A 13,056-nucleotide genomic window follows, 5' to 3' on the forward strand; every position below is an offset into this window, starting at 1 on the left:
CATCGGGTATAATGTTTTAGATGTGTCAGATATCCCCAGGCCGGATAGATGTCAGGTTATAGTGTTGGAGATGGACAGCCTTTTTCTAGTTTCGACGTATAATCCTCCTGACCTGAGAAAATTTCTTAGGGAAAAGAAAAGGGCGGGATTTAAAAATTTTTGCCAGAGTTTATCTCCCAATGAGAGTGCTAGGTATGTATGGAAATGTGTGAAAAGATTTTCAAAGGCTATTAACCGGGCTAATTGTCACCTCCCACTTAACTTTTCAGTACCGGCGGAATTTTTGGACTCCTTAGTGGGTCATGCCGATGGTGTCGTTGAGGAGACAAGTTTAGAGGGGGATAACAACACTGCAGTTTCTCCCTTGTTTACTCTTGATGAGTTTATCGCTGTAGTTAGAAGTCGTAAAAACACATGCCCCGGCTTGGATAGAGTTTCTTTTGAGTTAATAAAGCATCTACCAATAGAGGGAGCCGTGTTCTTAGTGAATTTTTACAACAAATTATTGAGAAATGAGTGCAGTATACCTGATAGTTGGAAGACGCAGCTGGTTGTTCCAATATTAAAGCCGTTTAGGGATCCTAATCTTCTTAGTTCTTATAGGCCGATTAATTTGTCATCTACATTCGGTAAAGTGCTGGAGTCAATATTAAAGTGCCGAGTAGAGTGGTTTCTTAAACATCACAGATTGCTATCAGAATCTCAAACCGGCTTTAGGCGCGGTAAGTCCGCTATGGATAATGTTTCCATCATAACAAGTCATATTTTGTGTGCTCAGAGCAAAAGTGTTCCTACTGTTATGGTTGCATTGGATATTGTGGGTGCTTATGATAATGTTAACATCCCCATGCTAATAAAAGAGATGGATAAGCAGGTTATACCTAGGGATGCTATAGGGTTAATCAATCGACTTCTCCTCAACAGGAACTTATTTGTTAAGGATGCTGTTGGGCACATTTTGGTCGGACCTAGATCAACCAGTAAGGGGGTCCCTCAGGGATCTCCCTTAGCGCCTCTTTTATTCAATATATACGTAAATTCAATTAGGTTAGTAATTCCTCAAAGGGTTTCTATTTTCCAGTATGCGGATGATATTGTTCTTCTATGTAGCGATGTCAATGTCCTCTTTGCTATAGGCTTGATGAATAAAGCCTTGGTGGCAGTGGCTGATTGGATGCATAGGTTTAACTTGCAGCTTAGTCCGCAAAAGTCATCTGCTATTTTATTCTCTAGATCTGCTTTGGTTGGACTTCCCGACTTGGTAATTAATAGTGTAAATATTCCCTGGAAAAATGAAATTAGGTACCTGGGAGTTACATTTGATGCTAAGCTTACGTGGGTTCCACAGGTTGGCAGAATGATTCACAAGGCAGCTAGTGGAATTAATATTATGAGATTTCTATCCAGGACATGATGGGGAGCCCATCCGTCTCTCTTCTGATATTTTATAAAGCTTTTGTGCGCTCCCATCTTGATTATGGTTCTATGGTACTGGGGTGCTGTGGGAAAAAAAACCCTGTCTGGTCTGGATAGGATTCAATATCAGGCTTTAAGAGTGACATTGGGTATGATGAAATCAACTCCAATTAATATTTTATTGGGAGAGGCTTGTGAAACAAGTTTGGAGGTGAGGAGGATTATGTTGGCTTCTAAGTTTTTGGTCAAGTCCCTTAGAATCAGAAATAATCCTAGTTTCTTAGCTACCCAACGGTTATATATTGCCTATCAAGAAAATCATAACTTTTTTAGAAGGAAGGCGAATTTACCCTTAGTTGAGGCATTTGACTACACCGCCACATATCATAATATTATCGATAGTGGAGACGTTCTAGCGTGTTTTAATAAGGACCTGGCCTCTCAGCTTACGCCTATTAATTTTGTTGATTCCAAAATTGAGAAAGGGGTGGGTCTAAATGAAACTGAGTTTCGGGAATTTTGTTCTAAAATGTGGACCGAGGAAGAGACATTTATATTTACCGATGCCTCTAAGGGACCAGATGATAGAGTTGGCTTTGGAGTATTTATTCCGTCTCTCAATGTTAGGGTCGGGCATGGGTTGAATAACGCGTTTTGTATATGCTCTGCAGAAATGGTAGCTATTAGTTACGCCCTAGATCTTATATTAGATTATAATATTAAACAGGCAGTAATTGTCTCCGATTCCAAAAGTGCCCTGCAGAGCTTCGGATGCAGTGCGGTTGAAGCTTCCAACAGCTACATTCTACTAGATATTAAAGCAAAGATTGATATTTTGAAGCACAGACTTGGGGGGAAAATATCGTTATGCTGGATTCCAAGCCATTCGGGGATAAGACATAATGAAACGGTGGATAGAATAGCCTCAGAAGCTAGACTTTTAGACCCGCTGAATTTAAGGCCCCCTTTTAGTGAATTTATCCCGATAATTAGAGCAAAGATGTGGCACATCTGGGCCATCAAGTGGAGAGAGTGGGGCCGTTCAAAGGGCAGACTTTATAGTGCAGTTTATAAGACACCTCCAACAGTTCCATGGTTCCACAAACTGCAGCTGTCTAGAAAGGAGATTACAACAGTGTGCAGAATGAGGAGTAATCATTGTAGTTCCCCAGCACATCTTTACAAGATAAACGTCAAAATATCTAACCTGTGTGCTTGTGGAGGGGTGGGAGATATTGAACATATTTTGTTTGATTGTGCTCTGCATCGGAATAACTCCCAAATTTTGTATGAGTCCCTCATTGATGCCAGCTTACCCGCTCCTATGAGTGCCTTTTCTGCACTTTTTCACCCTGGATGTATGGATTCTGTTGCACGACTTGTGGTTAGATTCCTTGATGCATGTGGTATCTGCTTATAACCGCTTTTGGATTTGCTAGCTCATAGTCTATGGGTTGGTTTTAATCATCATGTATATTAGTTAGAATTTCAAAAGAAGAACTCCTTCGCTGGAGAAGATCCGAAAACTCTCGACATTTAGAACTTCTGAGATTAGTCTCTTTCGCTGAAGAAGATCCGAAAACCCTCGACATTTGGAACTTTAAAGTTTAGTCTCCTTCGCTGGAGAAGATCTGACAATCCTCGACATTTGGAACTTCAAAAATCAGTCTTCTTCGCCAGAGAAGATACGAAAATCCTCGACATTTAGAACCTCAAAATTCTGTCTCCTTCCTGGAGAAGATCCGAGAATCCTCGACGGAAGTCGGCAATGGGCGAATGATCCTGGTAGTCGTGCCCAACAGCTATCTGTGAAACGCAACATTGAATTGAATTGAATTGAAATCGATCCAGTACAGCAGGATGATGAAGCTACTGCTAGAGATCTTTTCATACAAAATTATTTTCTCACTTTACATTAAAAACTGTTCTGTTTAGGGTTTATATATAAAAATTAAATGCTTTTTTAATCAAGCAAAAAATAGGTTTTTATTTATTATGAAACTTTTAACATATTAAATAATGAATAACATCTCATAATCATTGTAATAAACAAACCTAAACATAAACTAATAATATTCAAAATACTAAATAAACACATTAAAGGAACACACTTTGTAGAGGAAATATTTTTCGGAACTTACAATTTAAAATTAAGTTGACTTTTTAAGAGCAGATAATTTTAAGAACTTCAGTTTTAAGTGATGATTTTCCCCTATTTTAAAATGTAAAAAATCTGCCGAATTTCTATTTTCACCTTGTGTTCTTCCTGACTTTCTTTAATTTTGTTTTTGATACTAACATTTCATGCTCCAAAAAAGAATATTTTTTTGTGCAGCTAATTCGAATTTTTCTCCTGAGGACACCGTTTTTTTTTTCTTTTATGATTGGGCGCCTATTAACAGATCCAACTAAAAAAACTATTCTTGACCAATGTTAAAAAAATATTTTGTAATGTCAAAGTTGTGATTCTAACCCTAATGTTTTTGTTTGAAATTAAGGACCCAAAATATAGGCTCAAAACTTCATCCACACAGAATTATATACCACTGTAGTGTTAGTTTAACCTAGAATGAGCGCTAAAAAGAAGGTGGAGAAATGGAAAAAATAAAAAAGTATGCTCAATATTGTGTTTTTAGAATGAAGCAAGTTCTACAGAATCTTCGTCAGCTTCAACTTCTGGTACATCTTCGTCGAGTTCGTCTAGCGGATCAGATTCAAGCTCTTCGAGCGACAGTGATAGCTCCAGCTCACAGGAATCCACCAAAAATCAGTTTGGCCATGAGTTACCAAAAAAATCTGCTCCAGTACAGAAATCCCAACGTACAAGTATTGATGGTTCAAAAACTATTGCTGGAAGCAAGGCAGACACCAAATCTGTTGCTAAGGCTAAAGTTTCTCAGCAAAAACCTACAGGCAAAAGCCAAAAAATTGCGGCCAATACCACCGATGAAGAAGATGAAAAACATGCTAGGAAACAGGTGAGGTTAGGTTTATTTGTACGAAGAACTTCGTTAAAAGGTTACAGAAATTAAATAGTTTACTTATATCCAGGTTCAACGAAAAGCCAATGTAAAGCCAAAAAGCAGTGCTACTGTGACAACAAAATTAGGAAACTATTCAAGTCAAAAGGGTAGTGCAGCATCAAGGCATGCTCCCACAGTCTCTCCAGTAGTAAGGGCAGCAGCGAAAAATGTGTCCAAACCCAAACCTTCTCAGAGGAATACTTCAAAAGTTATCGATCCTAAGAAAAAAAGCATTTTCTCGCCGGAAAATAGTTCAGATTCTGATTCGCCCAAATCTGCATCAAAATCCCCGGTTAAAGCTAGTCAGGCAAAATCCAAACTTGAGCCAAGACCTAAAGCTGCCGCTAAGCCTATTGAAAAACCCAAAATTGAAAAAAAACTTCAGGAGAAGATTCCAATTAAGACAAAAGCTGTCATTGAAACCTCGCCTAGCTCAGTGTCATCAGCTTCGACAAGCAGTTCCGATAGCGATTCAAGTGCCGAATCTTTGGGAAAGGAACGAAAAGTCTTGAAAAAACCAATTAAGAAGCCCAGTGTTGTTCCTAAGGAAAACACTGTTAATTCAGATTCAGAGGTCGAGGCTATTGTAAAATCCAAGCAAGTAAGTGTATTTTTTTAATATGCAATTTTATTTTTGATTCATGAATATTTTGGCAATGACTGTCCCACTAAGAATGAGATGGAGATTATTAGCGGTATGGCCAGCGAAAAAAAAGTTTGTCACCAATTACAGGTGAATTACAAGCGCAGAGTTATTATAAATAATGGTATTTAGTTTTTATAAACTGCTTTTATTACTCATTTAATATTTACTTTTGTTTTTTTTAATTTCATTAAAAGCTTTTTTATTTTGGACTTTTTTACTTTATGATTACTACCAGGTCGTTTAGTGTATCCATTTTGTATTATTTTCGTTTCGTATATATAAAACAGTGATATTAGTATCCTTTAGTACATCAAATTTTTTTTTTTGTTTCAACCGTTTTGCCGTATCTGCTAAAATAAAATGATAAAAAGTCCCAGCACACAATAATACTAACATGAATTTGACAGTAGATGTTGGGGGCGTTCTTACAGCATAATAAACATTGGCCCCTTTTTTCACAAATTTTAATTGAAATCTAGTATCTAGTATCTAAAGTATTCCTCGTTAGAATAGAAAACATTGTTGGCCAAAATTTGTTTCATTTTCTATTTAAACGCCGAAACTTTTTAATCGCTATAGGTGAAATATTAAAAAAAAAGGTTTCAAAGAAACTTGCACAGGCTACTGTTATACTATTTATAAATCTTCAGGATCCTCCTGTGTCGGTTGGATAAATCAAAGTTGCTGACGTTTTGCCAATCATCTTGTTGATTTCTTCAGAGCTTTACTGAAACTGGGTCGCATTCTACTCTGTATGTGCCTGCTTAGATATTGTTGAGGGGGGCGGAGCTATAGGAGGATGGATGGATGGAGGATGATTCGCATATTGGTGAAACGGAAAGACTTGAGGCGCATTTAAGATTATTTGGTTGCTTAGAGTTTTTTATAGATTCTTGGATTTTTGGTTGAATTGATTACATGCAAGAATTTTAGTTTTATCGAATAAAATTTTATGGCCGGTTTCGTGATTGTGTTCGGCAACTGCTCTTTCATGTCCTTTGTTGTTAATTATTTTTCATCCAGTCTCTTCAACAAATTCTTTGCCGCCTATGCATGGAATGCTGTAAACTCCTAGTATCTCAAACGGAATTTTGTCTTTATTGTTGAGATGTTGAGAGATTTTTAGACAAGTAGTAAAGCTGGTTTTGACATTACATTTCTTTAGACCCTTTTATATGTGGTCCGTAATTGTTGAATGTATGGAAGTACCAGGTGTGGGATTGCTTTGGAAGGTTGTGGTGAAGTGTATTTTGGGATGAAACACTTAATACCTTTAATGCGGAAATTATTAGAGAGTAGAGCACAAGTGAGGTGTTTTAATTCTGGGTTCAGTGACTCGGGTTGAGATAGTTTTACTGCTCTGTAAACAAGAGAGTTGATAACCGATGACTCTTGGGTCAGATGGTTATGTGAAATTGCATTAAGGTCTATGTGAGTAGGTTTTCGGCAAATAGAATGACACAATGTTTGTCTGATTTTTTGTATAGATAAGAATGTCTAAGAATGGGAAACTATTATTAGTATTCTCTACCATGAGGTAAAATAACAAAGGTATTATCAACGAAGCGTTTCTATAATTTTGGTTTTAGATGGAAGGCTTCCATAAATATATTGGCTATGACTGGTGACAAACGAGAACCCACAGCTGTTCCCGACTTTTGTTCAAAAAATTTAACGTTGGAATGGTGATCTGTGATCAAATCGTAATATACAGGGGTTTGTTTTCTTTTGAAAAGAATTAGAAAACTGATGATGCGCGAACTATGGCAACGCCGTAAGATATTTTTATTTAAAAATGCAAGTTTGGCACCATAAATAAACGACATGAGTATCTTTTTTATACGCAAAGAGAATTTGGAACAAGATTAAAATACCTTATATAAATCAGTTTAGATATTGGGCTTATAACGAAAATAAACGTCAATAATTCCGAAAAGTTGTTTTTAAACTCCATAGCGTTCTATCGTTGAACCCTACTTTTTATTTAAATCAGTCTTAATATACAGGGTGTTCTATTTGTAGTATACAGATAGATTATTTGTGAACAGCACTGTAGACACGATGCAATTTCTACAGATATTTTTTCATGTAAATGTTGTAACGTGCCTACCACCAAATTGCAAGAAATTTGGCAGGTAAAATTACCACGGATTTTGTCCCAAATTTGTGCGGGTCAATCGACGCAAAGAGTTTGTTTTCATAAAACACGAAAGATGACTCTTAAAAGTATTTTAACAAATAACATGGTCGGTGGCACATTGTAAAATCTGAAGTCGTCAGCTGTAAAGTTAAGACATATATTATACTTTTTAATACAGCACGAAATATCTCGAATACCCTGTACAATATGTGAAAACGTCAAATACATGAATTTATCCAATTTTTTGTAAAAGAATAATCCGTTTTTTAGTTATTTACCACCCTGTACATTTAAAAAATGTATTATTCCTAATGACTTTTAGATTTGGATCTCATGCGTTTTCTCGTACAAGAATTTTTTTCATGTTAGTAACCGTTTTTGAGAAAAATATATTTCTTTATATTTCAAAATAGTTCCTGACCCCCCCAGCCCCGCCAGTTTAATAGGTTCTGTTTCGGTCATACGTGCACCAAATGTGAAGTCGATAGCTTTAAATTTCGGATACTTATCGTGTTTCATAGTGACAAAACGCAAAACAGTGGAAAATCTTAAAATAAAAAAAAAGGGCGCCACTGCCTTGTCGCCGCCATTTCATAAAGGCTAATGTTTCCCGTGGGCTATTTAAAAAGAGCCGAATTTCAGCTTCCTAGCTCAAGCCGTTTGGAAGTTATTCTCATTTTTATGGAGCGTCGACAGAGAACTGAGAACAGACAAAAACGTTTTTTTTTCGACGCTTTCCGAGATATGAGTTTCGTGGCCAAGCGCGTACACTTTCGAAAATTTAGATTTCAACGATTTATATACAAAAAAACTGTATTTCAATATGTCATGTAAATTATCCCTAAGATTAAGTACAGAGTTTTAGAGAATATATAATTAATATATATTGTATTTTATTCAGTACTTCATATACATCCACAAGCTATTATTTGCGTGGGTGTATAAGTAGCTTATACTAAAAAGTGTTGTTGATTGTATCAAAAGTTAAACACGACCATTAAATACAAAATTCTATCATAACAATCAAGCCCATACTTTTTTGTTGAGTCTAACGTTTCAGTCAAGCTCTGAAGAAGCCAACAGGATGATTGACGAAACGTTAACTAGTTCGACTCAACAAAAACCGACACAGGAGGAAGCCAGAAGTTTTATGCAAAGTATAACAGTAGCCATTGGAAGTTTCTTTGAAAAATTAATTCAGCTCATTTTTCTCGAAAAAATGCATTGTGCCTATTATCAAAAAATTGTCAGTAAAAATTACTGCAATTTTTATCTGCTAAAAGGCTTGAGGGACAAAACAGTGCTATGTCTATGAAGTATTTTTGTATACCATGACATGAATAAAGTAATTGATTGATATTTTGGCTGGAGAGTTAGTCGAAGTTTTTAAGCGCACACTGTTTCTTTTATTTGTAGGCGACTAGGAAACTGACGAGGTCAGCGAGCACTAGAAAATCGAAGCATGTAGTGGGAAAAACTGTATATTCGGACACAGATTCGGACACAGAAAGTACCAAGCGGTCTTTGAGTCGGTCGCCAGTGAAACGCGCCCCCGTGGCGACCAAAGGCAAAGCGAAAAACAACAAAAGAACGGACGCCAAGTCGAGACCTAACGAGATCGCCATTGTGGAGCGTCTGTGTCCCCTCGAGCGATGCGATAGCTCGGGTCACCTGAGCGGCAAGTTCGACAAACACTTCACATTGGAAGCGTGTCCCGCGTACCACAACCTGACCATTACCCAGTGCAGGAACGAGCTTGGAGAGCGAAAAAAACGAGAAGAAATACGAAATAAGGCGGTCGAGCAGCACCGAAACTCACCCAAACCGATCACTCAAGAACAGAAGCAGTATTTGGCGAAGGTGAAAGATCTGCGCAGCAAGTTCAAAATCGAACCAATGGAGGACATAAAACCGAACGTGGACAAGAGCAAAGAACCGGATCTATCCAATTTCGTGCCTGAATACGACTTGAAGTTGTTTAGGGATGCGCAGGCCTTGGCCAGCGAGAGGATCGAGGAGGAGTTGAAGAGTTTGCCCAGCACTAAGGGTCAGTGGTCTTTGAACCTTGTATCTGATCAGTTAGTAACAAAATCATCCTATTGGTTCTTCAGATTCTTAGGATTGTTTTATCAAATAAGATTTGATATTGATTTGATATTTGTTGTCCTGTCTTTCCAATGTATTCTTGGCCGCATATTAATACAATTTTAAAATTCCAGGTATCCCAAATGGAATTTTATCTTTGACAAATCGAAAATGTAGAAAGATTTTTAGACAAGTAGTAAATCTAGTTTTGACATTATATTTCTTTAGAAGCTTTGACATGTAGTCGGTGATGTGGTGAATGTAAGGAAGGACAATAGTGGCAAGTGTGAGGTTGCTTTCCGAGATTGAAAGGTTGTGGTGAAGTATATTGTGTAATAGATTACTTAATATCCCTAATGTGGAAATTATTAGAGGAAAGAGTAGATGTAGTAAGATATTTTAATTCTGGGATCAGTGAGACAGTTTTACGGCTCTGTAAACAAGATAGTTGTAAACAGAATGACCCAGTGTTAGGTCTGATTTTCTATTAATAAGAATGTCAGTCGTCCAAAAACTGATGAGAATGTAAGATAAAACATTTTATTTGAAGTTGAGGGTAATTTCCATTTTGTATCTTCTGAAGTAGCTTCAAGTAATAGTGTTAGCTAAGGAACAGTTTTGCATGTATTAAAAGAAGAAAGGTATTTTCTTTATACAAGATTACATTACTACAGGAGCTGAACAAAAATAATCCCGACTCCATACTATAGTTTTGTGAAACTATGATAGAAATATACAAGTGAAATCCATATTTACAAAGTCAGATACTGTTTAGCCACATTTTGTTTTGTGAATAAACAAAATTGTAATTATTGGAGCACTAATAATCACCAATAAATGAGAGAAAATTATACAGAACATCCATAAAAATTAATGTTTGACCAGGAATTTTGAATAACAAAATTATAGGAACTTATTTCTTTAAGCAAGATTTTACAGGAGCTTGATATTTACCATTTCTTCAAAATTACTTAATTTCTTGCAGTTTTAACAGGATGGTGCTCCGCCCAATTTTGCTCGACAATTGCATGAGTATTTAAATACGGTATTTCCCGAACAGTGGATTGACTAAAAGGGGATCAATAGAATAAATGATATGGAGAGCGACGTTTTAATGTTGCGTTGTGGCATTCTCTGCGACCGCAGATTTCTTAACTTCCACATTTTAACTTAATAATGATTTTTATCTGAAAGGCTTCTGCTTGATTTCGATGTACTTCTAATTAAAATTTAGGCAATCCCAAATGCACTTTTTTACATGTTCTAGGAACCAAATACATAGAGATGGGCAAGTACGAGATGGAGGTGTGGTACCAGAGCCCTTATCCAGAGGACTATGCTCGGTTGCCAAAGCTTTATATCTGCGAATACTGTTTGAGGTACATGAAGTCTAGGACGATATTAGAAAGGCACGTGATCAAGTGCGTTTGGCGGCACCCTCCCGGGGAGGAAGTGTACAGAAAGGATAAGATCAGCGTGTGGGAGGTGAAACTGTTGAAATATTTTACTATTCGCTACTTTCTGCTATATTTCAAATATTTTAGGTGGATGGCAAACGGTACAAACAGTATTGTCAAAACTTGTGTCTGTTAGCTAAGTTCTTCCTGGATCATAAGACATTGTACTACGACGTGGAACCATTCCTCTTCTATGTAATGACTTTGGTGGATAATGAGGGATGTCACACTGTCGGATACTTCAGTAAGGTAATAATTACATCTTTGATTGCTAACTAAATCATGTAATGCTTTATTAGTTCCTGTAGTTTTTCATTTTTATTTATCTAGATATTTTTGCTACTCCATTTTTTTTTGTTTTACAACATTTCAGCACTTTAGTTGCTTCATTGTGGATTGGAATTTTCAGTTATCCTCCGTTATTAAGCCAATTTTTTGACAGAATAATGAACTAAGGGCTGTTTGTCTAGTCTGTAATGCTCACGGCAAAGAAGACCAATGATATTTAGATACTTTTTGATTGCTTTCTTTATTCGAGAATTTATCACACAAAATTCAAATAATATCTAACTTAATTTTTTTATTTTAATTTAATTAATTTTGGTTAGTTCAATGGTTAGTTAAATAATAATAATAATAAAATTTTAACTTAAATATTAGGGTATTAATAAAAAATGAAAATCTAAAAAAAAAATATTAACTTTTGTTAAAATTAATAAATTACTTCCATATTTGGAGAATATCTCCACTTAGAATTATGATTTTTCTCCTGAAAAAAAAAACTTTCACACTCTGTATCCCGTTAATAAGCAACATTTTTGTAAAGCAAGACACATCCTGTATAAAGAATGATTATTAGCTTTTTGGTCCCGCAAAAGTCGAAAATGGGATACCCTGTATGTTATAAATTTCGTTTACTGTCAACTGACCAAGAACCTGCTTGTATTATTTTATTTTATTTTTCATTAAAATCTAAAATAAGGTTGAACAAGGCAAGGTTATGCTTTGCACGAACTAAACTTTTAATTTATCGACGTTTTGTTGGGTTGCGTCAAGTTTCGCGCCCAATATGCAAACTAAAAGTTACTGAAATAGAAACACTGGTTTCTACTCATTGCATGCTGTATATATGTCCAAATGATTTGAGTATTTGAAATTTTGAGAAGGAGTCACTAGAAAATGGAAAGCTTTGTTGGCCACGATTCAAGGCAAGGCGTTATTTGACTATAGTCCAATGTTGTTAGTTGTGTAGAACTTATCAAGATTTGGTTAATTCTAGTTACTTTATGTTATTCTGTTGTCGAGTTCATAGAGAGAAGTGGAGAGAGCATATATTTATAATATTATTTAAAAATACCTACATGGGAGACAGGGAGCGAGAAGGTTCAACCCTGCAACACTGACTACAGTCAAACGTTTACCGCCGTCTGATTCAAGTTTATTTGGTCCAGACGATAAAAGAGGATAGTTGAGTTAGTGAATTATTCCTCACAGTTTAAGCGCAAGCAGTGATGTCATCTATCCCTGTCAGAAACTGTCGATGTTGTCGGTGTTTAAAAAGAATGCTGCAACATTTAAGGAGGTGATTCCTCAAATCAGTTAATGAAAAAAATTCCCTTAAATGTGGGTACTGAAATACATTATTACCTAGATATAGGGTTTAAATTTTTTTTTTATCACGTTTTTTAAAATAATTCAAATATATCCTCGCGGATCTGTTAATTTGGAAGCTTTGTTTCTAGTGATAAGGGGCGGATTTGGCTATAACTAATCAAAAATTAAACAGTAGCGTTGAGGGGCTGGGGGCAACTTTATAAAATTAATTGATAAAAATGTACGCCACTGATTTAATTTCAATAGTTCCCTGAGATGGAGCGACTAAAACCACTACTTTTTCGTCTCTTAAAATCTCTTACTTTGTTTAGGAAATAAAAATATAACCTTTTTATTTTGCGTGTCAGTTTGTCATGAAAATATTTTACAACATTCCAATCATATTTGCGAACAAGTCCACCAAAAATAACTTAATATTTACCATACAAATACTGTTGAAAGTGACCACCTTCAGGTCCAAATAAGCACTTATTATTCCGATCTAAATATTCAATGAGAGCTGATGTTGAATATTGCATGTGGATTTTTATCACACAATAAATGGATATTTCAACAAAAACCGGGCTTCCAAGACCAATGAAATCTTGGTTGATACAGAGGTGTTCAAATAAATCCAAGTCAATAACCAACTAGGCCCGGAAGACCAAAAAATAATCTTTGTTATCGATAACTCCA

General features: G+C 36.0%; 1 protein-coding gene across 10 annotated transcripts in view; it reads left to right on the forward strand.

The window, feature by feature from the left end:
• The first annotated feature begins 3,877 nt into the window (after positions 1–3,877).
• LOC132702782 (histone acetyltransferase KAT7) overlaps positions 3,878–13,056 on the forward strand; it is a 120,637-nt gene continuing 111,458 nt past the window's right edge. For all 10 annotated transcript variants that reach the window (XM_060671550.1, XM_060671553.1, XM_060671552.1 and 7 more), the window contains exons 1-6: positions 3,878–4,003; positions 4,053–4,394; positions 4,468–5,040; positions 8,642–9,272; positions 10,578–10,795; positions 10,855–11,016. In XM_060671550.1, the coding sequence (XP_060527533.1) occupies positions 3,986–4,003; positions 4,053–4,394; positions 4,468–5,040; positions 8,642–9,272; positions 10,578–10,795; positions 10,855–11,016 (1,944 nt within the window). In that variant the 5' untranslated portion in view covers positions 3,878–3,985. The remainder of the gene's footprint in view (positions 4,004–4,052; positions 4,395–4,467; positions 5,041–8,641; positions 9,273–10,577; positions 10,796–10,854; positions 11,017–13,056) is intronic.

The sequence above is a fragment of the Cylas formicarius genome, unplaced genomic scaffold, assembly GCF_029955315.1.
Source record: "Cylas formicarius isolate icCylForm1 unplaced genomic scaffold, icCylForm1.1 PGA_scaffold_6__28_contigs__length_40554024, whole genome shotgun sequence".
NCBI classification, from domain to species: domain Eukaryota; kingdom Metazoa; phylum Arthropoda; class Insecta; order Coleoptera; family Brentidae; genus Cylas; species Cylas formicarius.